Genomic DNA, 27589 nt, shown 5'->3' with positions numbered 1-27589 from the left:
GCTCTTACCTTGCAATAGAATATTTGCCATGACTTGTAACACATACTTTTGAAAGATTGAATGGCTAACGAAAACTAATACAGATTTGTTCTTTGCCCAGACATATGGCTTTGCATTAAGCACTCTGTTATTTTAAGTAGAAAATAGTATGTTTATTCTCAGTGCATGGAAAGCCTTTTAAAATACCAGAATAAACTGGGGAGAAAGATTTGACCGATATTTGAATTGGTGTCCAGAGATGCCATCAGTGATGAGAAGGTCCTTGTGAGTTTCAAAAGGCAGCTGGTACCAGGCTCTCGGGACTCCCCCTGCTGATGGGAAAAGGAGTCAAACTGTAACAAAACTTTTCCTCACTTTCCTCACTTTTCACTCTTTTGAAGTGGGGCAACTGGATTTATTACTCTTCTGTCTTGTTCCTCACTTACTGTACAGGATTACTTCACATACTTCTGACAGTTCTCAAATTTCTTTAGAAATTAATTGTCCCTTCTCTCCCTTTTAAAAACAAAATGGATAAGCTTCTTCTAAGCCTATTAAATTTTTATCAGATTATGATATGTATATTTTAAGCTTAATTAATTCAGCAAAATTAAAAAGGAGTAACTATATAAAAAGCACCAGCCAGTTGTACTGTTTAATAAGATAATTGATTTGAGATTTCAATCCTCTTTTATCTACTCTACTTTTTGCTGAATCGTGTTTCAGGGGTGTGTGTGCATACATGTATATGGCATGTAAAGCAAATTTAAAAATTAAAATCTAGCCAAGCATGGCGGTGCAGGCCTGTGATCCCAGCACTCAGGAGATAGAGGTAGGATGATGGCCTTGAGTTTGAGGCCAGCCTGGGCTACCTAAGAGTTCAAGGCCAGCCTGCACTACCTAGTGAGACCCGGTCTCAAAAAGAAAAAAATTACTGAAACTATCAGTGCAGTTTACTCTTTTATTAGAGGAATGGCTTTATGTAAAGCACCCTCCTCTTTTTTTGTGTAATATTTCAGTACATGCAAATTTTTTGAAAGCCCAATATTAGAATTTTAAGTTAAAAATAATTTTTACTAATGTATGTATTATCACTCTGTCCTATATACATACACGCGTACTCATATGGATGATGAAAATTTAGTATTAAAGAAAAAAAAAACCTTTATTTCTCTCTCATTTTTTCCGTAGGTCTTTATAAGAAGTATGGCATAGCACTATCATAACCACAGAACTGGCTTTAGGGAAGTGACAATTATGTGTTGATACATTTGCCTTATAAAATCTGTGACATTATAAATGTCCTGATACCTTCTAACCTGATCTAATCTGACTACTAATCAGAGATGGATGATGGATGGATGGATGGATGGATGGACAGATTGATGACAGGGTAGACAGATGGATAAATAGGTGGAAGGAGGTCAGGCAGGCAAGCATATAGACGAAGTGTTTACACTTTGAATGCTAAGCCAATAAAGCAATGCTTCCTTCCTTTCCCCTTAGTCGGGCCTTACCCCAATCCATGTTGCTGCCTTCATGGGGCATGTAAATATCGTATCACAACTAATGCATCATGGCGCTTCACCGAACACCACCAATGTGGTAAGTATTCAACTGTGAGTATTTAAGAAACTGCAAAGGTGACTTTCGTTTACTTGGTTTTTAATTATGGTTAAACTAACTCTTATGTTGACTATTTGAAAAGATAGAATTTAAGAACATTTTTTTGTTTCTTTTACTTGGAAGGCACAATCCATTCCTTGGCTATTTGACCAAAATTTTTAGGACTTAACATTCATGTGTTCATGAATGTGATAAGTACTTTACTATTATATATTATATATTTTAAAAGTGTAATTTTATGGGTGTGGGGAATTTTCTATATTAAAAGCAGTAAAATGTGCTCAAAGTTAAGGAGGATAAGGGTACAAGTACTACATCATTTAAATGAATTAATTTCAAGTAACTTCAAAGTAAGGACCATGTATCTTGATTACTTTTATTTCGTTGCTAGGATAAACTATCTGACACCAAAAATGAAGTAAGGAAAGGTTTTGTTTAAGCTTAAATGAAGGAAGGAAAAGTTTATTTAGCTTACTTTTTGTGGCGATTTCAGTCCATAATCAGCTGACGCCAAGGTAGATTGGCATGGCACCAGGGCAACACTTCAAAGCAGCAGCCAGCAAAAGCAGCCTGATCAAAACGGGGGAAAAACAAGCCCCTTTTCCTCCCTTATATTATAACAGGTCACTCCCCTTCCAGGGCAGGCATAGCACCCAGAAAATCTCCTTGCCCTCTGCTTGCACAGGATGAAGATATTTACAAAGTAAGAACCCTGGCACCCTGCTGAGCCTCTTAGTTAAATTTCTAAACTTCTGACACAATGTATCAACCATATGTATCAATAGCATGTTATACTAAAACCTTGGAACTAACTCTGTGTGTAAGATTACATAGTGACATAATTTTCTCTTGCTAAGCCTTGCTGTGAGAATCATGATATTCACTTCAGAGTAGACATCAGGCAGTGACTTGTCACCCTAGATCTATATGTGGCATTTGACATTGTACAGGATTTCAAATTTGACATAATCATACAAGGCAAAGAAAATGACCATCGTGATAGAGTAAGGAGTAGGATGCTGATCTGGTTAAGTAAAGTGGAAGACACAAAACAGCTACTGTAGAGAAGACCCATCTGGCCCTCAAGTATGACTTCCGGTGCCCACACAGAGTGTTGTTTTTAATTCCATTGTCAGAGTCAACATTTGTACACTGGGAAATGTATGTACGCGGATGTCCAGAGTGCCATTTCTTTTGGAAACAGAAGGGTGTAGCATAGTAGGGCTGGTGTCCTGCACAGTCACAGCAGCAATCTGCAGGTACAAGATGGAAGTGGTCCCCTTTGGGGCAGGTATGGGGCTTTCGGGTTGGGCTCTCCCTAGCTGTCCTGCCTCACTCATTCACTCGCTGATTGATCCCTGTGAGCATTCACCTTTCTATCCCTATTGAGGCTATACTGGAGATTCCTGGGCAACTTTGGATGCTGTAAGTGACAGGGTCCTCTAGGGTGGCCCTGAAGTCCTTGCCATCATGGCTCAAGGTCCTAAAAGCACTTATGTGTTCACTTCCCTATCTGTTCAGTAAGGAAGTACTTAAGGCCATTCTTCATTTTGCAAGAAAAGTTTATGATAAACTTTATGCCAAATAAAACATACCAATCTTCTTCAGAGCTACAGTTAATTTACTTTGGCTCCTGTTTCCCAGAGAGGAGAGACGGCCCTGCACATGGCAGCTCGCTCAGGCCAGGCTGAAGTCGTGCGGTATCTGGTACAAGATGGAGCTCAGGTAGAAGCTAAAGCTAAGGTATGTGCAATACATGAACGCTTTCCTGTTGAGGGAAAAACTTGGGATTTTAATAAGACCTTTAAACATGTGTGCTGTCTCTCAAGACTAACACTTTTTTTAAAAAGTAAATGCATAACTTCCAAAAACTAAAGTCTCTACTCAAATAACAGTATAAAAATCCCTGGTATCTACATGTATCCAATCAATAGTTTAAATAGAATAACAGCATGCCCCAAATTGTCCCTGAAAGATTAGAAACTGGGTCTAGATGTGTCCAGAGAGGCCCACACTTGATGGACAGAGACTGACAGACAGCTTCTAGAACAAGCACATCTTAAAAGCATAACTTTACTTCTTTTGGTTGAATTATGTCAGCTGATATAGCCACAAAAGGGAAAAGGATCTTTTTGTCTCTGTGAATTGGGAAATCATAATTCCTAAGTATCGGAGGAAAGCTGCTCTGAGGATTTGCCTTTACATGTAAGAAGAATGTCAGGTTTGAATTTGGATGTTTCATACTTGCCTGATGGTCAACCATCAGTAGAAACCCTCTAGCTTTCCACTCAGGGGATCAGTATCTGGGCTGATTATCACAGTGGCAGTTCAGATCAAGAATCTAAGTACATAATGATTTCAACCATTAATTTTAAACTTCAGTGTATGAATGTACATTTATTCCCATTTATTTGAACAGTTTCTAGTTTTAGCTTGACTGAAGAGAAAATAAAGTTACTTGTGAAGAAAGTTGACTAGCATATTCTAGACTTTACTGATTTCCTGCTAGTGTATTCAGCTATCTCTCTCATATCTAATTTAACCAAAATTGTGTTTAGTCAACTGCTGTCAAAGCTTTATAAAGCTTTCAATTTATATTCCTGGGGAGGGTCTTTCTTTTCCTTTTATACTCATATTTTACCTATTAAAACATTGCTTAAATATATAGTTATAGTAACTGATACAAACATAAGACAAGCTTTTAATTAGAACAAAGATACTACTGTAGGAACAAACCATTAAGTCCTTGTAAGCATGAGATCCACAGGTGAGTACAAAGGTTGTGACAACCTTTCAGTGTCCAGTGTAGATCATCCAGAAACTGAGGTCCACAGGCATTCTGAAAAGGGACTGATAGTAAATATTGAAGCTTTGCAAAATATACTGTCTCTGTCACAGCTAATCACTCTGCCATTGTAGTGCAAAAACAATTATAGTGAAAACTCTGTGTTCCAATAAAATTTTATTCACAAAACTATGTGGCAGCTGGGTTTGGCCCCTACAATATAGTCTGCTGCCCTCTGACCTGGATTTTGTTAATCCTCTAAATTGGTTCAGTGGATAACTAAGAGAGACAATAGTCTACTACAGATTCAAAGAAACCTCATACCAGTGAATATTGTTAACTATATATCAAACGTCATCTCTAGAAATGGTTGCACACGCAAACAACTGGAGTATATGTAATGGTTCAGAGCCGAGCTCGTCTGGCTGACTACCTGGGCTTCAGCCTTGGTCCACAGTTTAGCAATTGTATAACATTGGGCAAGTTAATAATATCCCTACTCTGTGCTTGTTTATCTAGAGTTCTCATCTACAAAATGAGAATCATGATTGTCCCAGTTTCAAAGATTGTTTTAAAGATTAATGACTTAACATAAAGTACTTCAAGCACAGCCTAGGAGTCAATAGGAGGTGCTCAGTAAATGTTTGGTGGTTATGGGGGCAGTAATAGAAGTAGCTGAGATTTTTCTCTGGCTTTTTCTGTCTCTTTCTGCTTTCAATATTTCCCTTCTCCCTCACAGCATCTCCTCTCACTCTGTTCATGCTTCTAACTTGTTACATAGTCCGTGTAGCTTTGATTTTCACCTTCATCCAAAACAGTGTCTGTGCTCTCTTCTGTCTTTTTATTACGTTTAACTGAGAAGTTTCTGCTTGGAGGGTCATCAGAGGGCACCTCTAGGGAAAATTAGATGTGGTGACCCTTCCATTTGAGTATAAACACTAAGCGTGTAGGGCTGTTAACTATAAGGTGGCCTACCGCTTAAGGCAGACATGTTTCCTGACACACAGTTTACAGAGTATGGCACCTGTCAGCCTTGTTGGCTAGAGCATTCTCCCTGGTACACCTGCCGAATTCCATGCTGCCTGCCCTCCCTCTGCTATGGGACAGTGTAATTAATAATATACTTTAGTATTTATGAGCACATAATGCTGGTGGAAGTATAATATTCCTCCCAGGCATATGAATCTTGCTAGGATTACTTCTCTTACCTCTTATAACAGGAAACAGGAAAGGTTAAAAACTGGTACTCTATGACAGCTGATAGTGAAGATGATTTAAAAATTGAACTGTCTTTCATGATTTTCTACTAATTAGGTCATGCTAAGGGAATTTAAGGAGCTCAGCTCCACTATCCCTGTATTTCTGATCTTATAAGAAGATGAATGAGATTCCTTTTAGCACTGAATCAAAGAGTTGAACGTGCCTCTGCTATCGAGCAGCTAATGTTCCCTGAATTGTTCATTATGGCGTGATCATTTTTCTGAGCTCATCAGCTTTGCATTTCTACCTTACCATTTAGGATGACCAAACCCCACTCCACATTTCAGCCCGACTGGGGAAGGCAGATATAGTACAGCAGCTGTTGCAGCAGGGAGCATCTCCAAATGCAGCCACAACATCTGGATACACCCCTCTTCACCTCGCAGCCCGAGAAGGGCACGAGGATGTAGCCGCATTCCTTTTGGATCATGGAGCATCTTTATCTATAACAACAAAGGTATGCAAACAAGTCTTGGAATGCTGGCATGGCCCACAAACTACGTCTTCCTTATGAGTGCCTGCATGGTGATAAGCACAGAAGCTGCATGGATCCTGAGATGGTCGCTCACATGGCCAGCAGAGTCCCGGGGAGCTGAAGGGCAGTTCTCTGTATTTGAAAACATATTTATAGATTCCTTTTCCTGAGGCCATGTTATTAAAGCTCTGGAAAAACTGCCTTTATTTTTTATCTTATTTTACTTTTATTTTATTTTATTTTTGTTTGTTTTGAGACAGGGTCTTGCTAAGTAGTTCAGACTGGCCTTGAACTCACAGTGATCCTCCTTCCTCAGCTATGCACCACCATGCCTGGCACTTACAGATTTTTTTCTTTTTTTTTTTTTTTTTTTTTTTTTTTTTTTTGATGATTTTATAAAACTTTCCAATTAGGAGGTTCCCCCCCCCCATTTATTTTTACTATTCTTTTTTTGTTGTCATTATTGGTGTCTTGTATGATATATGATTTGTTTTGATTTTTTTAAGATCAACTGATGTCTTTTTAAAATTCTATTTGCCTATTTATTTTTATTTTTGTGGTACTGGGGATCAAACTCAGGACTTTGCACTTGCCAGGCAGGCGCTTACGCCACTGAGCTAAATCCCCAGCCGTATTTATTTATTTCTTTGTTTTGGTACCGGAGACCTTGTGTTTGGCAGGCAGGTGCTCTGCTGCTGAGCTATATCCTTGGCCCAAATGATTTGTTACAGTAGTAGCCTAGCACATGGTTGCTCTAGGTGTACAAAATGCAAAATTTGGAGGTCATTTTTCCTATGATACTACATAAATGTAGCAAATGTAAAGTAAAATGAAATGATGCATGGCAAGTTTTAAAAAGGAAATCATTAGTGCTTCAGTCTTTAATTTGGATGTGGTTAAGAAAGATTAAAGTACGTATAATCAATACAGAAGATCATTGCAAACACTTAGAAAACTATATGAATAAATGATGACTATCTCAAACTTTGTCTTCTTGATTCTTTAGGCTGTTCAGTAGAGTTAGACACTAGTTCCTAGACCTCATTTAATAGGTGAAACAAAATAATGGATGAAGGGATTGGGATTCCCTTGGCCTTCCACATGTCAGCTTCCCATTGGCTCTAATTTGCTGTAGTCTAGGATGTCACGTACATTTATGGCCTCTCAAACCCTGATGGACACTACCTATTGGTACACACTGACTATTTGGTACCTAGTCTTGGTCCTTAAATATGCATTTAATTGATCTTAATTATTAGAACAATTTGTCATTCCTAGAAAAGCAGAACCCTTCATCATTTCTATGTTAATTACTTTTTGTTTTCTATTGCAGAAAGGTTTTACTCCTCTTCATGTGGCAGCAAAATATGGGAAGCTCGAAGTAGCCAACCTCCTGCTACAGAAAAGTGCATCTCCAGATGCTGCTGGGAAGGTAGGAGGTGATTGGCCAGCCTGAAACTGGCTACTGTGTCATAACAAAACCAACACTTGCTAATGTTCCCCTGCTGCGATCTCAAAAATAACCAAACCCTACTTAAGTCCCACTAGGAAGAAGAGCACTCAAATAGCCAGATGAACATGTGGTGCAAGTGTTGTGGCACTGGGCTATCAACTACGCTTTGTGTTGTACCTAATCTAATCCCATTTCCTAAGTCTAAAGCCTTCATATTAAGACACTTTTGACCCTCGTTGTTGTTTTTGCACGTTTTCAGAGTGGCCTAACTCCACTGCATGTAGCTGCACATTACGATAATCAGAAAGTGGCCCTTCTGCTTTTGGACCAAGGAGCCTCACCTCATGCGGCTGCAAAGGTACCTCCAGTTCACAGCACAAGGGGGCCGATGGGCAGTGTCTATGAGTCTCTGTTCGAACACCCACTTTTGCTTCACCTACAGTGCTCCCCTCTCATCCAGATGCCATTAAAAATCACAGACCTAGAGCAGCTAGGAAAGCTATGCCTTCGGCTAACTAGCCAACTAATGTGATAGGTGCTCAATAAATAGTTACTGGCCAATTGATTTCTCTTGAAAATCCAAGATATCCTGGAGCCTGGAGAAGAAGAGAAGTTGGAATACTCTTTAACCAGATTAAAAACTTAGGTTTTGTACTCCAAAAGGAGTACAAAAGTTCTATTCTGTCAAAGTTATAAAAAGATGTAGTACATTTTCTGGGCCATAAAACATTGCCTTTAAGTTGTTTGTGTTTTATAAAATTGGTTGGAAAGTTTTGTGTATGTGTTTTTATTTTTGCTAATGGGAAATATCTATTCTTAGGCCATTTTTGACCAGGAGACAACTTAGATTTTTGAGAAAAAGGATAAAGAATGTAGGGTATATAGCTGGTATTCTGACTGGGGGGGAGCAGATGACAAAACAGAATTTAGACATTGGGTTAAAATAATGTAGTTGATATAGTTTAAAAGTCTCTAATGTTAACCTGGTAGTTATTGTCAGAAAGACTGTAATGATGCAAACTATAGTTTCTAATGATGTCTAATTCTTTTTGGACATTCTATTGGTTGAAAGACCCGTTAGCATCCCTAATGCTTTTCACTTCACCATTTGGAGACAGTTTCAATATTCTCCTTTAAAACTAATATTTAGACCAAGTCAATTGTACACACAGGTAAGTGAATCTGGCCTGTTGTACCTTACTTTAGAAACTTTAAGTGAGAAAATTCAACACATTTTCTACATTTAGAGAGAATTTCAGAACCTCTTTTCTACACTTTTTAAGTCATTTCTTGGCTCAGCGTCATCTGAACTGTACCCAATTAAACTAGTTCAACATCAAACTAGTAAATTTGCTTTTCATCCATATGTAAATTCCCACCATAATTTCTGAACTTTATTTTATCATGAATAATATTTGTCAAGGCATGCCTTGACTTAATAAAGCTTCATTTTTGAAAGAAAATTTTAAAACCCAAAAATGGGGATAGCCCAGATGTTCATCAGTGTATGACTGAATAAAGAAATGTGGAGTCTGCGTGTAACACACACACACACACACACACGCACACACACACACTCATACTCACTCAAAACAGCATTATTCAGCCATAAAAAGGAAGGAAATACTGATACATGCTACTCTATGAGTGAACATTAAAGATATTATATAATGGAAATAAGCCCCTCCCAAAAGAATAAACATTGTGTCATTCTTCTCATGAGGCATATAGAATAGCCAGCCACATTCAGAAACAGAGTCAAGGGAAGGAGTAAGCAAGCATTGGGAGTTAGTATTTAATGGATACATGGTTTCACTTTAGAAAGATGGACAAGTTCCAGAGAGGGATGGTAGTGATCATTAGAGCACAGTATGAATGCACTTAATTCCACAGACCTATCCACTTAAAAAGCTTTCACTAGGAACTTTTGTAATGTATATTTTATCACAATTTTGTTTTCCTTTTTTTTGTTTGTTTGTTAGTTTTCAGTGCCGGGATCAAAGCCAGCGCCATGAGTATGCTAGGCCAGTGCTCTACCACTGAGCCACAAACCAAGCCCTACCACAATTTTTAAAGAGGAAAACCTGTACTAGAATTCAATGGTTGTACATTTTAGTTTGTTTTTAATATCCCTGGGCATTGAGGTTTCTTTTCTCATAAGTAACCTCGGGGTCTTGGTAGGCAACTCAGTCAGTGTTACTCATCTGGGACTATAATAACTTGAGCACAACTAGTGCCAAGTAATTTAAAAATGACACAACTTATAAAATAATGCATGCAACAAAAGTGAGTATCACTTCTCTTTCCATATACAAATAACTGTTAATCAGGTCGTAGCCAACTGCTATCTTGGTAGCTGATTTCTAGCTTTCTATTTGTCAAAACAGATTTAGTATTCATGGTTTCATATCCGCAAAACATCTTTGAAATAGTTAAAAAGCAGTACTTTAACTCCTTATAACATCCCATTGGCCTTAGGCGTATCTTTTACGGTAAATTAAACACAGACTTTTCTAATGGGTCATTGATTCCCTTTCCCATAGCACAATTGCCTGCTTAATGCCATCTCTGGCACATTGTCCAGTCATCTCCATCTTCTGAGGCAGTGGTACTAGTTAGAGGCTTTTTCTAGACTTTGAACCCAAGCAAAACCAGTTTATATCCATTAGGGATGGCTTTATTGGCTAGGAAAAACAAAAACAAACAAACAAAACAACTTTGCTTAAGTGGTTTAAACTCATAATGCCCCATTTTTTTCTTATGTCATAAACAGTCAAGAGAGAAGGCTAAACAATTGTTAGTGTTGGTTCAGTGTTTCCAGCATGCCAAAGCAAACTCACTGTTTGTTTTTTGGTTTTGCTTAGTTTGTTTTACTGTGGTGTTGGCGGTAGCCGGAGCTCTGGCCGGGCTGCCAGGTCCCCTTTCAAGTAGCAGGCAAAAGGAAAGTCAGCACAACAGGGCTTTTCCAGATTCTCCACCCACCACTTCTCCTTACATTTCATTGGTCACTTTTATCTGAAAGAAAAGCTGGGAAATGTAGTTTTTTAGTTATGCACAATGCTAGTTGTTCTTTCATAGCACAAATAAGGAAGGAGAGTACTTGCGGAGTGAGCAGTCTGCCTCCTTTGCTTGCCAAAGGCTCAGCATTCTGGAATGCTGACAGTCCTGAGACGTGAGGCACAGAGGGACAGAGGGATTATTACTGTGTGGTGTGACAGCAGCAACGTCTATGTTAACTCTTCCTTTTTTCTTGAAATATGTGGTGCCTTCTTACCATGTTTTTTTAATTGGCAATATGTTTTCTTACACTGTCCTAGAAGCATTATGTGATAAGAGAGAGACAGAGACAGAGGTGGGGGGGATGAATTTCCATAATCCATTTTTTAGCCAGATATATTTCCTGAGGCAGGATATTGCTGGAAAGAGGATTGGTCAAAATCCAGACAGAACCTGAACACTACTTATGGAAAAGATAGTGAACTTTTACTTATTATTTGTCTGATTTCTCTTTCATAAAATGTAAAACATGTTTATTACTATAGATCAGTGTGTTTTGAAATTTATTGGGAAAAACACAAAGTGATATCAATATTATATGTCACCTTTGAGAATTTAAAGCTATTTTTGGTCTGATTTTCATGGTGAGATGCAGAAGCATCCTTGGCAAGCATTTTGTCTTTTACACCAAAGGAGTAAAATAGAGATTAAGATTATCCCACAGTTGAATCTTTCCCTATTTTATTATTCTAATTAATGCATCTCTCTTCTTTAGTGTGGCAGAGGAGGATTATTTTACTTTCCAGAAAATAGAAAAAGCTTATGAGAAAAAACTTTGTGAGTTTCAAGATAAACTATTTATTACTTGAAAGTATTTAAATCTTTCCAAGATTAACTTTCCATTCTAAAATAATACCCTGAGTTGTTTTTCCTTTACTTTATACTTTGTATCTCAGGTAAGGTGCTCAAGACAAATCCTTAAGGAATAAAAAGTTGCTTATCTGAAATTGACATACTACAGCTTGTCTTGATAAGTGTTGTAGGACCTAAGATTTTGGGTTCCAATTAGAAGTAATCAAGAGAATTGTCACATCTGCAAGGATACTGGGCTGCTTTGTCTTGGTTAGAAATTACTTGCTAAAGTTGTATTAGTACTAAAAGCAAAAAAGAGATGAGATGAATGATAAGTTAAAATCTGACCTTAAATTGCTTTTGCCATCCTAATTAGTTAGTTTTAGACATATCCACTGGTCCTGTTTCCTATTTTAGTGCAGCTTTGTGAATATGTTCTTTTTTATGGGACAGGTTGCAATGGTGACCAGTATCCTCTGTCATTCTTTGGAACATTGGGCTGGGTCCAAAGTCCTGGCTTGGGATCCAAGGCGTTGGTCTCTAAAGGGTGTGTCTGCGTATTTGGTCAGAGAGCCAAATGTTCTCCAGGGCAACTAGGATTTCCAGATGGCAGTAGGTCAAAACTAAAAATAGGGATACAAAATCATCTTCTGTGGCTCATCCAGTTTTGGCAGAGGCTGGTTTCAGAAAAATATAGGGGTGACATTTCCCCTTTGCATGTCTCTATATGTAGGTTCGTGTCCATATATAAGGGTTATCTTGCATTTCCCTTAAATGACTGAGCCAAGGCAAAGTTCCCTGGAGATTTCTTAGACGAGGAGATTCTGATGGCTGCTGAGGCACAACTGAGCAACAACTTATCAAAGGAATTTTGATTGTCTCCAAGTATCAGGAGTTAGCCAAGAGAGAGAATGTACTGAAAGCTTTAGTGTACTTGATTCAAATTCTGAAAGTATCTTTGCTTCATTTAATTGATATCTGTTGATTATTCTGGGGTACTAGGGAGAGATACAAAGACAAATATGATCATTACGTACTCAACAAATGTATTTTTATAGGAGACAGATTTATTAAAAAAAATGAGTGTCAGTAAATGTCCCTCAGGGTTGAAGCTAGGCGTTGGGGCCTGGGAGGTTCAGAAACGTAGACTTCAGGAGGGTGTGGCCATAGAGCTGAATTTTAGATTGTTATATACTGGTCTCATGGGCATGTTAGAGAAATTCTTCCTTGGTAGAGTCAGGTAAGGCAAAAAAGATGACACTTTATTCTGTTTGGGGATGTACAGATGACTAATCTAGCTGAAGCATAGCACAGAAACTAAATTTCAGCAGAAGAGCTAATCACATGAGCAAATGGGTAGGGTACAGCACCCTGACTACCATGAAAACAAAAAGTTGCAACTTGTGAGCAGCATATGGTTTCTTAGTCCATTTTCTGCTGTTTACGGGGGTCTGTGAAGCTAGGCAATACATAAAGATTAGAGACTTTTTTTCCTATAGTTCTGGAGACTGGGGAGGCTAAGGCTGAAGTACCCACACCTACCAAGGATTTTTTTATACGATCTGTCATGTCAGAAGATGGGAGGTCAAGAGGGCGTGAGAGGAAGAGGAGGGAGCAAAGTCATTCCTTTATCAAAAGACCCATTTCCAGAACTAACCCAGGCCTCAGATAACAGCATTAATTCCTTCCTAAAGGCAGAGCCCCAGTGACTTGTCACTTCTTAAAGGCCTCAACTTGCAACACCGTTGCAGAGGGACTTAAGTTTCTAACACAAGAACTGTAGGGGATATGATCAAACCATAACAAACGGTTATTGGAGGGACTTTTAAGATGGAATTTAGGATGGCTCTAAGCATGCTGCAGTGGTGCCATATTATTTATTGTTTCTCGGGAAGGGTTCTTCCTAGCCCAAATTTTAATGAAACATGCCATTATTGAGCACCTATTAACATGACTCCTTGCAGAAGGAAAACCTGTATTCCTTTCAGAAAACTGACGATACTCTGGCTGTACTGTATTAAACTGTGTCTTAAATTGTTTCCAAGCCTAGAAAGGCAAAAGGGCACTATATTAATGAAACCACTTGATTTAACAGTGTTTCATTTAGTCGTGATTTTTCAAGTAGTCAAAAGCACTGGAAAGAGAAGTGTATTATCGGAAAATACACCGTGCACGTTTTTATCTCATTATTGGGCCTGTGACCAAGTGATTTGTGTTGGCAGAATGGTTATACACCGCTGCACATCGCTGCCAAAAAGAACCAGATGGACATAGCAACAACTCTGCTGGAATATGGTGCTGATGCCAACGCAGTTACCCGGCAAGGAATTGCTTCCGTCCATCTTGCAGCGCAGGAAGGGCACGTGGACATGGTGTCGCTGCTTCTCAGCAGAAATGCGAATGTGAACCTGAGCAATAAGGTAACTTTTCCCCTGTTCTACAGAAAATTTACCACCATGAAACTTCACCCTGCAGAAAGGTCACTAAAGCATGAAAAGTTCTGCATCACACAGACTGTGTAAAGTATAATATTACACAGAGATATTTACTAAAATCTTTCTTATCTCAGCAAAAACTTGAAAAAGATTATAGTAATAACAGAATGGCAGTAATTCAAAGAAATATATACAAGCTATGATTGAAATACATAGTGGATGATTATAAATTTAAAATATAGTAAACTTATGGTGAATGATTAAATTGAAAATATATTACAATGAAAGACACATTGTCATTAATCTCCCTTAAAATACTCCCTATTATTTTGAATGCATTTATTCTATTGTTCTTGACATTTTCTGAAACAGTTCTAGAAGCCCTCTTTCAAGAGTGTCTTTGCGGGGGCTGGGGATTTAGCTCAGTGGCATAAGCGCCTGCCTTGCAAGCAGGCAGTCGTGACTTCGATCCCTGGTACCGATAAAAAGGGAAAAAGACAAAAAAAAAAAAAAAAAAGAGTGTCTTTGCTTGTACTGTCATAGTCAAGCTGAGGTCCTGAATGGATTCAAAACACTTACTTTTCTTGATCATTTAGACTTTGTGAAAGACACAGAAGCCAGGTCCGGTACATAAGGTAGGTGAGGTTTTATGAACCTGCCGTACTGTTGGATGGCCCTCGGGGGCAGCGTTCATAGTGTTTTCTTTTATCACATCTCATCTAGACACAAAAAGTTCCAGAACTGCTTCAGAAAGTACTCAGAATGATGGATGACGTAATAAGTGTTTTGGAAGTGTATATACGTGTAGGGGTGGTATTCGGCATGGGAGTAATGTGAATGGATCTTTTACTGCCACACACCTCTGCATTTATGCAGCCATAAAATTGAAGTGGCTGAAGTTTTTGTTGTGACTTGAAGAAGTTTTGTTCTATTAGTTCCATAAGTAGCATTTTTACTTCACCAGAACATAGCAACAAGAAGTTGCAAGTTACAGCCTGTTGCTTTACTGCACAATTGTTTTGGGGCTCCTGTTTCTTGCCTGTCCCAATTTAAAGTCTTTAAGTTACCAAAAAAATTGGAAACATTACTGACCTTAGAGAGTTCATTTTAAAATAGAAATTTAGAATAGCTATTTTAGTGAACAGATAGGAAAAGCTGTTGATATACAGGTATAATCTTTGTATGTAAGTATGGAAACCTTTCCGTAAGCTCCCAAATACCCCTGACCTCATGTTTGATATCTGCGTTCTTAGTGAAGTGAAGAAAGGACCGACATTTCGTCAAAGTGCAGCATTAGTTAACAAGAGACTGGGAACATGTTAATAGAATTACTAACGCTCATGCATATAGTAAAGAATTTACAACATTCACTGGCACAAGACAGACATTTGCATTCTGAAAGTTACAAACAGGAATAGCAAATAATGGGAACAAAGGATGACCAAAACCCAGCAAGGCACACATAAATCCTGCAGTTCTGCTTTCAGCATCCCTGGCAAACTGTGGTAAATTATGAACTCCAGAGAGACTGAGTGACTTCACCCCTATAGGACAGCTGGTGGTTGTGGCTCCAAAGGTTTCTCTCTAGGGCTGGCACTGTTCCTCCATGAAATTTTCATCAGACAATCCATATACTTGGCTTCTCCAAACTTCTGGGATCTCACTGTGCCCCTGGCTTCACACTCACAGCTTCACACATTGCCCTCTCAGGGGCACACTACCGAGCCTCCCAACCATTCTTCTGAAATCTAGGTGACAGCCTTCCTGACACCACAACTCTTGCATTCTACATGGACCTAAAACCAGCATCATGTGGATGATGCCAAGGTATGCTGCCAGCTGGAGCAGTAGCCAGGCGTCCTTCTTTCTTGGACATAAGGGTCGAGTGCCTATGAGCCAAATCCTGAGGAACAACTGATAAAAGTGCTATGGCTGAAAATACTATTACAACTAAAGTAGAACAGGAAACATTGTTCCATGATTATGTCAGTGTTTGAGTGGTACTTCTTTAGGCCTGCATTTGTGTTTTTGTTTGTTTGGTTAGTTTTTTTTTGAAGGGTTTGTTTTGTTTTAGATTTTAGATTTATTGGTCTTCCTTTTCATATTTTTCTCTTAGTTGAGTCAGTGTAGTTCAAAGTCATCAGAAATCATGACCAAATGACTGTGAGTCCTATAATGTTTCTGATCAACTCATGACTCCTAAATGAATAAAGTTCTGAGAGTATAAGGCTCTGTACCCTCCCCAAAGCTGCTTTTGATTTGCTCCTTTCCTCTGACAGGTAATACAGGCTGATGTTTCTCATTATGAAAATCAAGAACACAAAAAATAAAGAATTCAAGATATTAGCTTCTGTGATCCTAATGTATAAAACAATTTGAAAACACTTACATTAACTCATTTTCTCTTAAATATTATTTACAAAAATGCTTTATAATTATAGAGGTTTTTAAAACCAGAGTACAGTCTGAGTGAGTGTTTCTTTGTCATTAAAACAACCAAGAATCCATAGATTCTCCAGTAGGGTCAGTTTCAAATAATCAGTCTCATCAAACCATACACCACTGACATGACTTGGAAATTCTCATTACTGATTATGCTCACTACATCCCACAGGTACCTTTCCCACGTGGAAGAAACATACAAAAAATTCCCATCAGACTTTAGATGCTAATATATGGAAGATGCCATGTGTCAACGTTGACTTTGTAAACAGATACTATTTTAGTGATTTTTGCTAAAGCTAGTATCACTGGTAATGTGTTAAAATCCTATAGAATTTTGCCTTTTAGAAAAGTCTTTATTATTTATAGATGAACACTGAAGTATGTACATTTTAAAAATGGTGTAATATCGGGGGATTTGCTTTAAAACAAATGATGCCACAAAGAATGAATATGGGAAGAAAAAGGATACATGAAGCAAGAAACACAAAAATCTTGATATTTGCTGAATCTGTAATAAATATACAAAGTACAAATGTACTCCATTTCCTCTACTTTTGAGTATGCTTGAAAATTTTCTTAAAGCCTTCAAATAGTAATGCTGCCATAGGGCTCATATCGTGTGGTATGAACTTTTATTGTTAGATTTTATTTTTAACATAGAAATTGTAGGCTTACTTTCTTGACCTTCCCAGTTGTTTCTGAAACATGGCTGTGTATACTAATTCCTTCCTGTGGGTGACTGTACACTTGGATTCTTTCGCAGAGTGGCCTCACCCCACTCCATCTCGCTGCTCAAGAAGACAGAGTGAATGTGGCCGAAGTCCTGGTGAACCAGGGAGCACATGTAGATGCCCAGACAAAGGTACATCCTCCCTCCCCCACCCATATCGACTCCCACTGGTGACACCAGTTTAGGACCCTTTACAATGTGCAGGAAGAAAGTACCTTCAATCATGTCACTTAGGGCATTATTTCAAATGTGCATTTGTGTGAGGGGCACCAAAGTCTCTGGTTATGGCATCTCAGACACTTTTTATCGTTATGGCCTGAGTACTTAATATGAGTTAAATGTCAGTGCCTGTGCCAACCATCCCTCTCCACGAGTGAGCCTTAAGCCTTACTATGGACCTATCCTTCCAGGCAGTAGGAGAGCTTGTATGTTTTTTAGGTTTCATGAGAAAAAGATGTGTATATGTATACTATTAGATTCTATCAGAAAAAATATGTATGTGTATGTGTGTATATATAAAAAGAAAATTTTGTCAGTAATTTAACTTCACTCAGTATAACTGATGACAGATTATTAAATTAAGAAATTTTCAATTATTACTCACTTGCCAGTTTCTTTACAGGCTATACAGTTACACTGGTGTTCTCCTTCCCTCTCTGACAAAATAGCTTACTTTTAAAAAGAAAAAAACATACTGAGTGATTTCAAAGAATGCCACAATTTAAACACAGATTTAAAAAATGGATGTTATGTGTTATCACCAAAGATACGACTTTTATCAATTCCATTTCTCTGAATATTTCCTTCAGATGCTTATTGTATTACTTCATGTCAGATTTATCTACTCTAAAATTCTTCTTTCTTAATATGTGTCATGTTTGATACTAAAAAAATATTAAATATTTTAAATAAAATATTTTTCTGTATAATATAAATAGATTCTGCAGCATGAGAATCTTTTAAAGATATTAATGCCAAGAATTAACCAGGTAAAATTGTACTGCAAACATCAAAATCAAATTGAATTTAACTGGTTTTCTGTATTTTGCTTGACTACTTTGATCAAGAAAAGATTCTCCACTTAGGAAACTTGCGGCTTCATGAAAAAATACATTCACTCTGTGTTGTTTTATTTATACACATACCAAAAAAAAAAAAAAAACACCTGAAACATTTTACTAGGTCACTTCTCCTTTTTGAAATGACTTTAAATTTTAGATGTAGACTTCTAGAAGACAAGGACTGGGCCAGTTTTTCTGCATTTTTCTGCTCATGTACATCCAAAGCACACACCCAAATCCAGTCAGGAAGCCTGTGTGGTTCTCCAGGCCAGCTGGGCATGGCAGAAAGAATCCCAGGCTCTGTCAGCTCTCAGCTTACACACATCGCCAAGCCTCTGCTGGGCCTCTCACCTAGCCCAACTCAGGTTCTCAGGCAGGGATTAGTTTTGTTCCTAGTATATTTTAAAGTGTATACTTTTTCCTTCCCTTTTCCAATAATGTTTCTTGAGAAAGCATCTCTCCATCTCTCCATCTGACAAATTCTTTTTCTTTCTTTTTTTTCCTCCATCAAGAGAAAGTGGTTGTGATTGTGCCATTCTAGAGGAGAGCAGAAGTAGAGAGATAGGTTGCAGGCATTTGCTGCTTAACTGTGTGCAGGTTGTTTATAATATCTTGAGAACTCTCAAGTCTCCCAAGACATTTGCCGAGCACCCCTCTGGTGGGAGATAGACCATTCAATTCATGGGTATAAGACTTCAAAATAATAGTAGTAAAAATATCAAGGACTCATTTTCCTTATGAGGAAAAGACCAGAGTCCTCAGCCTGATCTTTCCAGCCTTTCTACTTGTTTACTGACCTTTTATATACCCTCCCCCCTTTGCCTTTGGTGTTTAGTAAATCAGTTCACAATAAAGTGTGCTACTGGCCACCAGGTTTTATAGTAAGTATATTGTCAGCTGAAACGAAGCCACTGGTTTTTGCTTTTAAAAGGATAATGCTCTGAAGTGCATTTTGGAAATCACTCATTGAAAGTCATTGATTCTCAAAAGGTACTAATTTGAGAATTGGTAGGTAAATTAGATTTTTTGTGCATAAATCATAAAAAAATTTTAAGAGGGCCGGGGATTTTCTTTTTTCTTTTTCTTTTTCTTTTTTTTTTTTTTTTTTGTCTTTTTTGTTTTTATCGGTACCAGGGATTGAACTCACGACTGCCTGCTTGCAAGGCAGGCGCTTATGCCACTGAACTAAATCCCCAGCCCCCCAAAATAAGATAAATTTTAAGAGCTTATTTGACATTCATTTTAAGTGCACTTGTAGAACTCCTGCTCACTCCCAAATTCTTACCTGGATGATACACTCCTTGCCCTCACAAAATTTGTAACGTAGAGACGACATAACTGTCGATGTCCGCTCCCGGCCGGCAGGAAGGACACACGACACAGTCTGGTAGTGGACAACCTTTTCTTTTTATTTTCCTTCTCCGTACAGCCTGCCCTGGGTTCTCCCAGCTGAAGCCTCCTTTGGTCCGCTCCCCGCGGCTCCTTTTGTGCTTCAGCCTGCCCCAAAGCCTCTACCGGTCCGCTCTCCGCGGCTCCTTTTGGGCTTCTACTTCCGGGCTTCTATCTGGCTTCTACTTCCGCCCAGGGGTGGCACCGGTATATATACGGGTACAGTGTCCAATCATGTTAAAGTAAGCAAGGCAAGCTGATTGGCTAACATCATCAGTTGCCAGGCAGACTATATTGTTGAGCGGGTTGTTTACGCGGTAAGCAGGAAACTAACATATTCGATGGGAGGGGTAATCTACCTCAGGCCTCACTCTTTACTACAGGCCTCACGTCCGCCAAGTGAGGCGACCGGGCTCGGGGCTGCGGCTCCCAACACATAACAATAATAGCAAAAATTTATTACCCATTTTTTTTGTGCTCAGTACTATTGTCATTGCTTTCTAGAAATTATTTTGATTGATCCTTACAGTTTCCCTAATGTGACTGGTAAAATTAGTAACCCTATTTTATGAGTAAGGAAACTGATTCACAGAAAGATGGATTACTTGTATAAGCAGATTGGTGCAAAGCCTGATTTGAGAGAAATACATAGATTTTAGAGATACAATAACTGAGGTTTTTTTATCAAGGTAGGGAGTATAGAGAAGAACTGTGTAGTTGTTCACAGGAAAATTAGAAAAATGATTGGGTATGTCCTAATACATTGCTAGAACATTAATAAGCTCTCACTGGAGGCTATTACATGAGTGGAGGCTTTTTATTCTGTTTGTATTGGGAAGCCACCAAGGTTTTAAACACAAGAGTGATAAGATCAGCAATCTAGTTTACAAAGATCCTGGGAAAGTATACAAAAAGTAAGTCAGTGGAAGAGTTTGGAGCCAAGGCAGGTAGGCTGTGGCTAAGGTCTCAGTGAAGAACAAAGAAGGTCTCAACACCATGGCAGAGAGGAAGCATGTCAACAAGAGAAAATTGTAATAAATCCTTAAAGATAAGTGAATAGTGAGATTTCAAAGGTCACATGTATGGGGGGATGAGGACAGTGAGACATTCAGGGTGACTTTCAGGATCTGACCCGAGTAAACTGGATGATCACCGTATCATTCGGTGAGACAGAGAATGAGGGACAGCCAGTGGGAGGAAAGATGAAGACTTGTCTGTTGGCCCTGTAGATCTGTAGATTACCAAGGGCCATCCAGCTAGAAAAACTCAACACATGACTAAAATACTGATCTGGGCTATAGGAAGGTCACGATTCCTGGGTGGTCATCAAAATGAAAATATTGGGCTGGGGATTTAGCTCAGCGGCATAAACGCCTGCCTTGCAAGTGCGTGATTGTGAGTTCGATCCCCAGTACCAATTAAAAAAAAAGACCCTGTAATCAAAATGAACATATCAGTTGAAGTTGTGGAGATAGACATGATCATTGAGGAACAGTGTAGAGCAAACCAAAGACAAAAATCCCTAGAGTCAAGGGTGTCTTAGAATGGATGGAGAGGGTGGAAGAGAACCTATCAGGACAGAGGGGACACAAATGCAGGCTGTGAAAGGCTGTGAAGCAGAGGTTTCACGTTAGAGAAGCGCATTTCCTGGGCCCTGGATTAGCACTTGGGCATTAGAAGGCAGTTTCACTGGAGTAGAATAGTATTGGAGATGACAACAGGGAATAACAAAAGAAATTTCTTTCAAGAATTTTAATTATAAAAGGCAAAGACCTAAAATATGGGAATATTTGAAGGGAGTACTTTTTATTTCCAAAACAGGGAACAAGTAAGTATATCTGTAAACTAAGAGGAAGATGCCAGAAGAAAGAGAAAATTTCATAGCATTATGTAGGATGCCAGAGCTGAAGTAGCTTGGGTTAGAGATAACACTTCACTTTCTTTTTTCTAATAATTATGAAAATTCTCTTTTATGAGCTTTGATTGTTCTAATGCCTCAGAGGTCCCCCCACCAACCATTTAATTTTAGAGGTAATTTTTTTTTTTTTTTTTTTTTTTTTTGGTCTTTTTGAGACAGGATCTCACTATGTAGTTCAGGCTGGACTTGAACTCGCTATGTAGCCTTGGTTGACCTTAAACTTGCAGCAATCTTTCAGCCTCAGCCTCCCAAGTCCTGGGATTATAGTGTGTACAGTCACTCCGTACAGTTTCACCATTTTATTTGGGAATACTGTAGCCCTCGATCTGATTTCCGATATTTGAGTCCCAGCAAATTGAATCTTCTTGTTCATGCACATACATTTTTAATAAAATAGTATTTGTAGAACATCAAGAAAACCAATGTTCTAGAGCATTATGAACAAGGGAAATGGCCAGAAAATGAGCTGAGATTAGTAGAGGGGTAGGGGGTCAGAATGAGCAAATAGTCCATTATTGAATGACTTAGGGTTTTACTAAGAGTTAGATGGTAAATTGTGAGGATGAGTAGAAATTATGCATTATAAAATTTAAAGGAATTCAATTTCTAAATCAAATACATCTGGCTCAACAGTCATTAGAAACACTGCATTATTACTTGGGCAAGTAACTAGAAACTTAGCTCTTTAGTGTGTATGTCACAAATACTACTACATTATTTTGACCTCTTAATCTCTGAACTCAAGAAAAGTATTGCTTCTGCCAGTTAAACTAATTGTACTACAACATGATTGGACAAACTATCCTCAAGGCTCTCTCATCAAACAGCATTCTGACCCAGGCAGGTATAGCATTTGATTCCTCAGTAGCCAGAGGAAGCAAAGCAGGCAATGGATTCTGGTCAGCAGAAAGCTTTAGGGATCATAAATCCATCTCTGTGAGGTACAGTAAGCTTGCTGGGGCAGAGTCGGTCAGCATGGGTGTGGTGACATTTTGGTTTATGGAACCACACCAACCAAAGTCAAGTATCCAGGGCGGCACAAAATATTACTCTGAAAAACACTTATCTGGATTTTATGTACTATATCTATATACGCACACATTCAGCAAAAGAGTGAGGGAAAGTAAGTGAAAAATGAATTCGCCATCCCCTGGCATCCAGGGCACACTAATCCACGAAACAGTTGAATGCTGGGTCTAAATCAGTAGTTTTCAAACTGCAGAAGTCCAGTGAACATGAGAAACTGGACTTGGGCAGAGCTACCTAGACCCAGTTCACACTTTTCTGACCCCTGGAACTTACACTGGCCTCTTCCTGTCTGCATTACACAATCTGACATCATCTGTCCTGCATTATCATTTAGTAGTCTGATGTTTTGCCTGGATTTTCAACATTTAAAGTATACTGTAGTAAATAAATGCTAGCCCACTCTTCTCCACAAAACCCTCTTCTGACCTACAACAAGAAGCCACTAAGTCAGTCTGTGTTCCCAGTGATTCCATCTTGCCTTCTGGGCCTACACAGTACTTATGTGAATAAAATGAGCCAATACAAGAGAGCACTTGGGAAAGTAAAATAACTATTTTTATGTGCAATTATATTTTTATATCTAACACTAGGTCTGAGAATCATCCAGGACCTCTTTTATAAACTTTGTCTAGCTCAAAAAAAAAATTGAATAACAGTTTCACTTATACTTGGTATATCTGTTACTAAAATTGTCCCTGTCCTATTTTTTTGTTTATTTTTGTTTTTTAATTACAGATGGGATATACACCACTACATGTGGGCTGTCACTATGGAAACATCAAGATTGTTAATTTCCTGCTCCAGCATTCTGCAAAAGTTAATGCCAAAACAAAGGTTAGCCCCTTTCTCCTTCTTTCCACTAAAATCATTGATTTTGTATCCAAATAAGATAGAGTGGTTTCTGGCATCTTCCTTCTACAGAACGGATACACACCATTACATCAAGCAGCTCAGCAGGGACACACGCATATAATAAACGTCTTGCTTCAGAACAATGCCTCTCCCAACGAACTCACTGTGGTAAGCTGTGGGCCAGCCCGGAGGAAGAGGTTGAATGTACATGTGTCTGGATTCGGTGTCTTCTCACTTTTTCATTATGCACCAGTCTTGCATTTTTGTGAACATGCAGTAGAGTGGGGAAAAAACAATAACCACATTGTTGTGAGCTGTGTAATTATTATTTTGCGCTTTAAAACCACAAATTACATTGCCACCTAGTAGGAAATCCCTGTGTAAGGAAGAAAATGTATGTCAGTTTCATTGATTGCTTCCTTAGAACATTAAAAAGCCTTTTAGATTCCAAGCATAGCTGCCCAGATTGCTGTACGAGTAGAAACAAGTTAGATGGGTTTTGTGCATGGAATGTCTCTGATGAAACAGTTTTTGTAATGGGACAACGTAAGGTTTTGTGTAGGTGAAACATCTAGAATGCAGCTTGTTAATTCCTTGTTCCTGTTTTTCCATGACCAGAATGGGAATACTGCCCTTGCCATTGCTCGGCGCCTTGGCTACATCTCCGTGGTTGACACTCTGAAAGTAGTGACAGAAGAAACAGTGACTTCGACTGTAAGTAAGGGGTGTAGAGCTCTGAGACCCTAAGAGTCAGTTCACAGACTGGGGTTTCCTGTGTGTGTTGCTGGAATCAAACCCAAGATCTCACATATGGCTTGGCAAGCCCACTACCATTGACCTGCACCCCCATGCCTTCCTGGACTTTCCCCCCCCCAGTCACACACATAGTGACATGTTTCAAAATGCTGTCAATTCAATACTGACAGTCGGGATAGCAAGATTTTCATTTCTGATATGAATAAAACTTTGAAATAATAAAAATACTTTTCAAAATTTGTAGTAAGTAGGGCTGGGGATATAGCTCAACAGCATAATGCCTGCCTGGCAAGCATGAGGTCATGAGTTCGATCCTTAGAACAAAACATGAAAAGAAAAAGAAAATTTTGCATAAGTAGTTTCAGAGTTTTTAGTTCCATATAAAAATTAAATATTTATTTGCTTTGATACAAAATTTTTTAAATAAAATGGTGGTGAACAAAGTTTTTTGTTTTGTTTTATTTTGTTTTTTAAGCATGGTTCCTTGGCAATGTAAGAAAGTTGAAAACTTCAAGTTGGCTTCTTAAAATGTCTCAGTGGACAAGTGATACAGGGATATATTATCATTATTGTAAAATATGAATTTAAAAAAATTACAAATAGGATCAAAATTGTTTTTGAGCACCGTTCTCCTCTCCATTCACCTTACAGAGTTTTCATAGGAAAAATGTTTTGTTAAATTTTTAAGCAAATATTTATCAAGAGTCCAATTGTATCAGAAACATTTTTAAAAGCTATGGCCTCTAGATAAGTCATCTTTTAACTCCACAAGATGCCTTTGAATTGTATCAGGATTTGGCAATTTTGGAAGCAAAGCTAGGTATTACCCCATCTCATAGGCTTGAGCTGTTCCTGACTATGCAGATCAATATACAGCTCTGAGATTAAGTTGAGATCATATAAATCTGAAATATTTAGGATTGCCAATTCTGTCCCCTTTTCCCTTCCACCACCTTCCAACTTGAAGGAAAGTATACTTTTCAGCTTGTATGCACAGGTTTTCATATTACAAACAAAAAACAAAAACCATGGACTGATAATATCTGTAGCTCTCTGCAGGTTGAATTACTCAGCACTATTCAGGCTTTATAAACTTTATAAATTTTATAAACTTTATAATTTGCAAGATAGAAAACTGTGGCTTTATAGGAATAGACTCTAGAACAATAGTTATCAACCAAAACATATTTCCAGCTTCAAGATGTAGATAAGTTCCCACATTTTTATTCATATTCTGTTAAGTATTTCATTATCTTATTTAATTCTCAAGAAGAAGAGTTTAAATGGGTAATAGTTATTAACCTTAATTTTATAGATAGCCCATGTCTAGAATAGGAAAGAAGAAGCAAGATGAGCTTTTTAAGAGTAGCCAAGTGTTGGGACTGGAGGTTTAGCTCAGCGGCATAAGCGCCTGCCTTGCAAGCAGGCAGTCGTGAGTTTGATCCCCAATATCAATAAAAAGGAAAAAGACAAAAAAAAAAAAAAAAAAGAATAGCCAAGTGTCACTGTGATATAAAACATATGAAGTCCCTGCAATAAATATGCAAATCTTGTTTTAATGTTAAGGAACTGAAATTTGTATGATAGTTTGAAATAACACTCTTACTTGTTGGATATCTCACCCATTAGGAAATTTCAAAATACTTCTTTGATAGCAGAGAAGTTTTAAGGGAGTCAGGCAGGGACAGACCACACACCTGTATTCTGGGTTCAATCCCTAGTAGCACAAAACAGGGCAAAACACTCTTGAAGATAAAATTGAGTTACTGGGGGGCTGGGGATTTAGCTCAGTGGCATAAGCACCTGCTTTGCAAGTGCATGGTGGTGAGTTCGATCCCCGGTAACGATATTAAAAAAAAAATTGATTTACCAATAGAGAAAGTAAAACTATAGCTTCAGAAAATCTAATGAAAGCAAAAAGTCACAAGATTCAGGTTCCCATCAGAAGACATAATGTGTGTATGAATAGAGCCATTTCACTGTTGATGTCATCAGTGAATTGGTCAGTGACTTTCTGCAAAGAAGAGAAGACACGGTACATGCTCATGAGAAAAGTCCAGTTTGCCTAAAGAAAACAGGAAATGTCACAGAATCAAGTGTTTGCATCAATTAGAAAATAATCCATCAGAGTCCCTATGACTCAATCCGCCATCATGATATTTGAGACTTCATCTCAGATGAAGACACCGCCCTGTCAGCCCTGCCTCAGTGGTTACATATAAATTAGCTCAACCAGGACTGATGCAATTTAGGGTGATGTCTATAATCTTCAGCTTAAATCACAATCATATCTCATCCTTCACAACAGGCATGATCTTTTTACAGACAAATACTGAAGTGACAGCAGCCCTGATCTCTGTATGTGAACTTCAGTTTTTCAAAGCTTTGAAAGAATGGTTCTTCCGTAGAAATCCAATGTATGAAGTAGCAATTCTGAGAAATATGTTTTACTTAATGAGGTTACAATCGTGGCAGCCTAAGAAACTAACTGGAGGAAACTGATCTTCAAAAGATATCTTGCCTATTTTTATTACTTAATTTTATTGCTTAAAGTTTTCAGTTTCTCTACAAACAACAAGCAGAGAACATCTAGCATCTAGATGGTAGTTGCTAGTACTGTCATGTAAAAGAAAGAACCAGGACACTTTGGGGAAATGGCTGGAAGTAGGAAGAGGGCAGGAAATGGACAAGTTGAGCCTGGAATACACCAGAGCAGCAAAAGGCAAACAAGTGCTCTCCTGCCTTTGTTTGTCAACAATAAATAAATACACACAGAGTGATGGTATATCCAGGGAACACAGGAGTCAACTTGAATAGTTTTTTGTTTTGCAGTGCTAGAGAGTGAATGCTGGGCCTCAACCATGCTAAAGGAGCACTTTGTCTCAGAGCTACATCTCAGCCTTTTTATTCCATTTTGGGACAAGACTTCACCAAGTTGACCAGACTGGCCTCAGATATTTAGTCTTCCTATCTTAGCCTCCCAAGAGGCAGTGATTAAAGGACTGTGCTGTTATGCTCAGCTGGAAGAGTTACTATTAGCCACGGCTGGAATGATGTGAGCAAAAATAAACAGTACTGGAGTATAATGAAAGGTATAAAATAAATACCCTTGAATCCATACTGATGATTCAAATGGATGACTGAATGAATGGGAAAGAATACACAGCCCAAAGAGTTCCAAATAATTATGAAAATGCTTCCCCCTCAAAGAAGTGTAGAATTCCCCACTGCTTAAGAGTGGCCTCAATATAGAGATTTTCTTAAAAACAAACCTATATGAAAGCAGAGGAAAACACAGAGCTTCGGGGCTGGGGATTTAGCTCAACAACATAAGCACCTGCCTTGTAAGCAGGCAGTCGTGAGTTCGATCCCCGGTACCGATAAAAAGGGAAAAGACAAAAAAAAAAAACAAACAAACAAACAAAAAAAAACCACAGAGCTTCACGATAGAGAAACCTGACAAACACTGCCTGACCCAGGTGGTCCAGGCCAACATCAACAGTGCAGAAACATGTGTGCTCCAACACGATGACAGGAAAACCAGCTC

General features: G+C 38.4%; 1 protein-coding gene across 6 annotated transcripts in view; it reads left to right on the top strand.

Annotated features, from left to right (window-relative positions):
• Ank3 (ankyrin 3) overlaps nucleotides 1-27589 on the top strand; it is a 635468-nt gene that overhangs the window by 486555 nt on the left and 121324 nt on the right. For all 6 annotated transcript variants that reach the window (XM_063239289.1, XM_013156636.3, XM_013156637.3 and 3 more), the window contains 10 exons: nucleotides 1486-1584; nucleotides 3250-3348; nucleotides 5910-6107; nucleotides 7459-7557; nucleotides 7838-7936; nucleotides 13650-13847; nucleotides 17071-17169; nucleotides 23170-23268; nucleotides 23356-23454; nucleotides 23905-24000. In XM_063239289.1, the coding sequence (XP_063095359.1) occupies nucleotides 1486-1584; nucleotides 3250-3348; nucleotides 5910-6107; nucleotides 7459-7557; nucleotides 7838-7936; nucleotides 13650-13847; nucleotides 17071-17169; nucleotides 23170-23268; nucleotides 23356-23454; nucleotides 23905-24000 (1185 nt within the window). The remainder of the gene's footprint in view (nucleotides 1-1485; nucleotides 1585-3249; nucleotides 3349-5909; nucleotides 6108-7458; nucleotides 7558-7837; nucleotides 7937-13649; nucleotides 13848-17070; nucleotides 17170-23169; nucleotides 23269-23355; nucleotides 23455-23904; nucleotides 24001-27589) is intronic.

Source organism: Cavia porcellus, unplaced genomic scaffold (genome assembly GCF_034190915.1).
Source record: "Cavia porcellus strain 051 isolate PalLab524CR breed Dunkin Hartley unplaced genomic scaffold, mCavPor4.1 scaffold_28, whole genome shotgun sequence".
Classification (NCBI taxonomy): domain Eukaryota; kingdom Metazoa; phylum Chordata; class Mammalia; order Rodentia; family Caviidae; genus Cavia; species Cavia porcellus.
The sequence above is the reverse complement of the archived record's forward strand: the minus strand, read 5'-3'. Positions and strand labels throughout refer to the sequence as shown.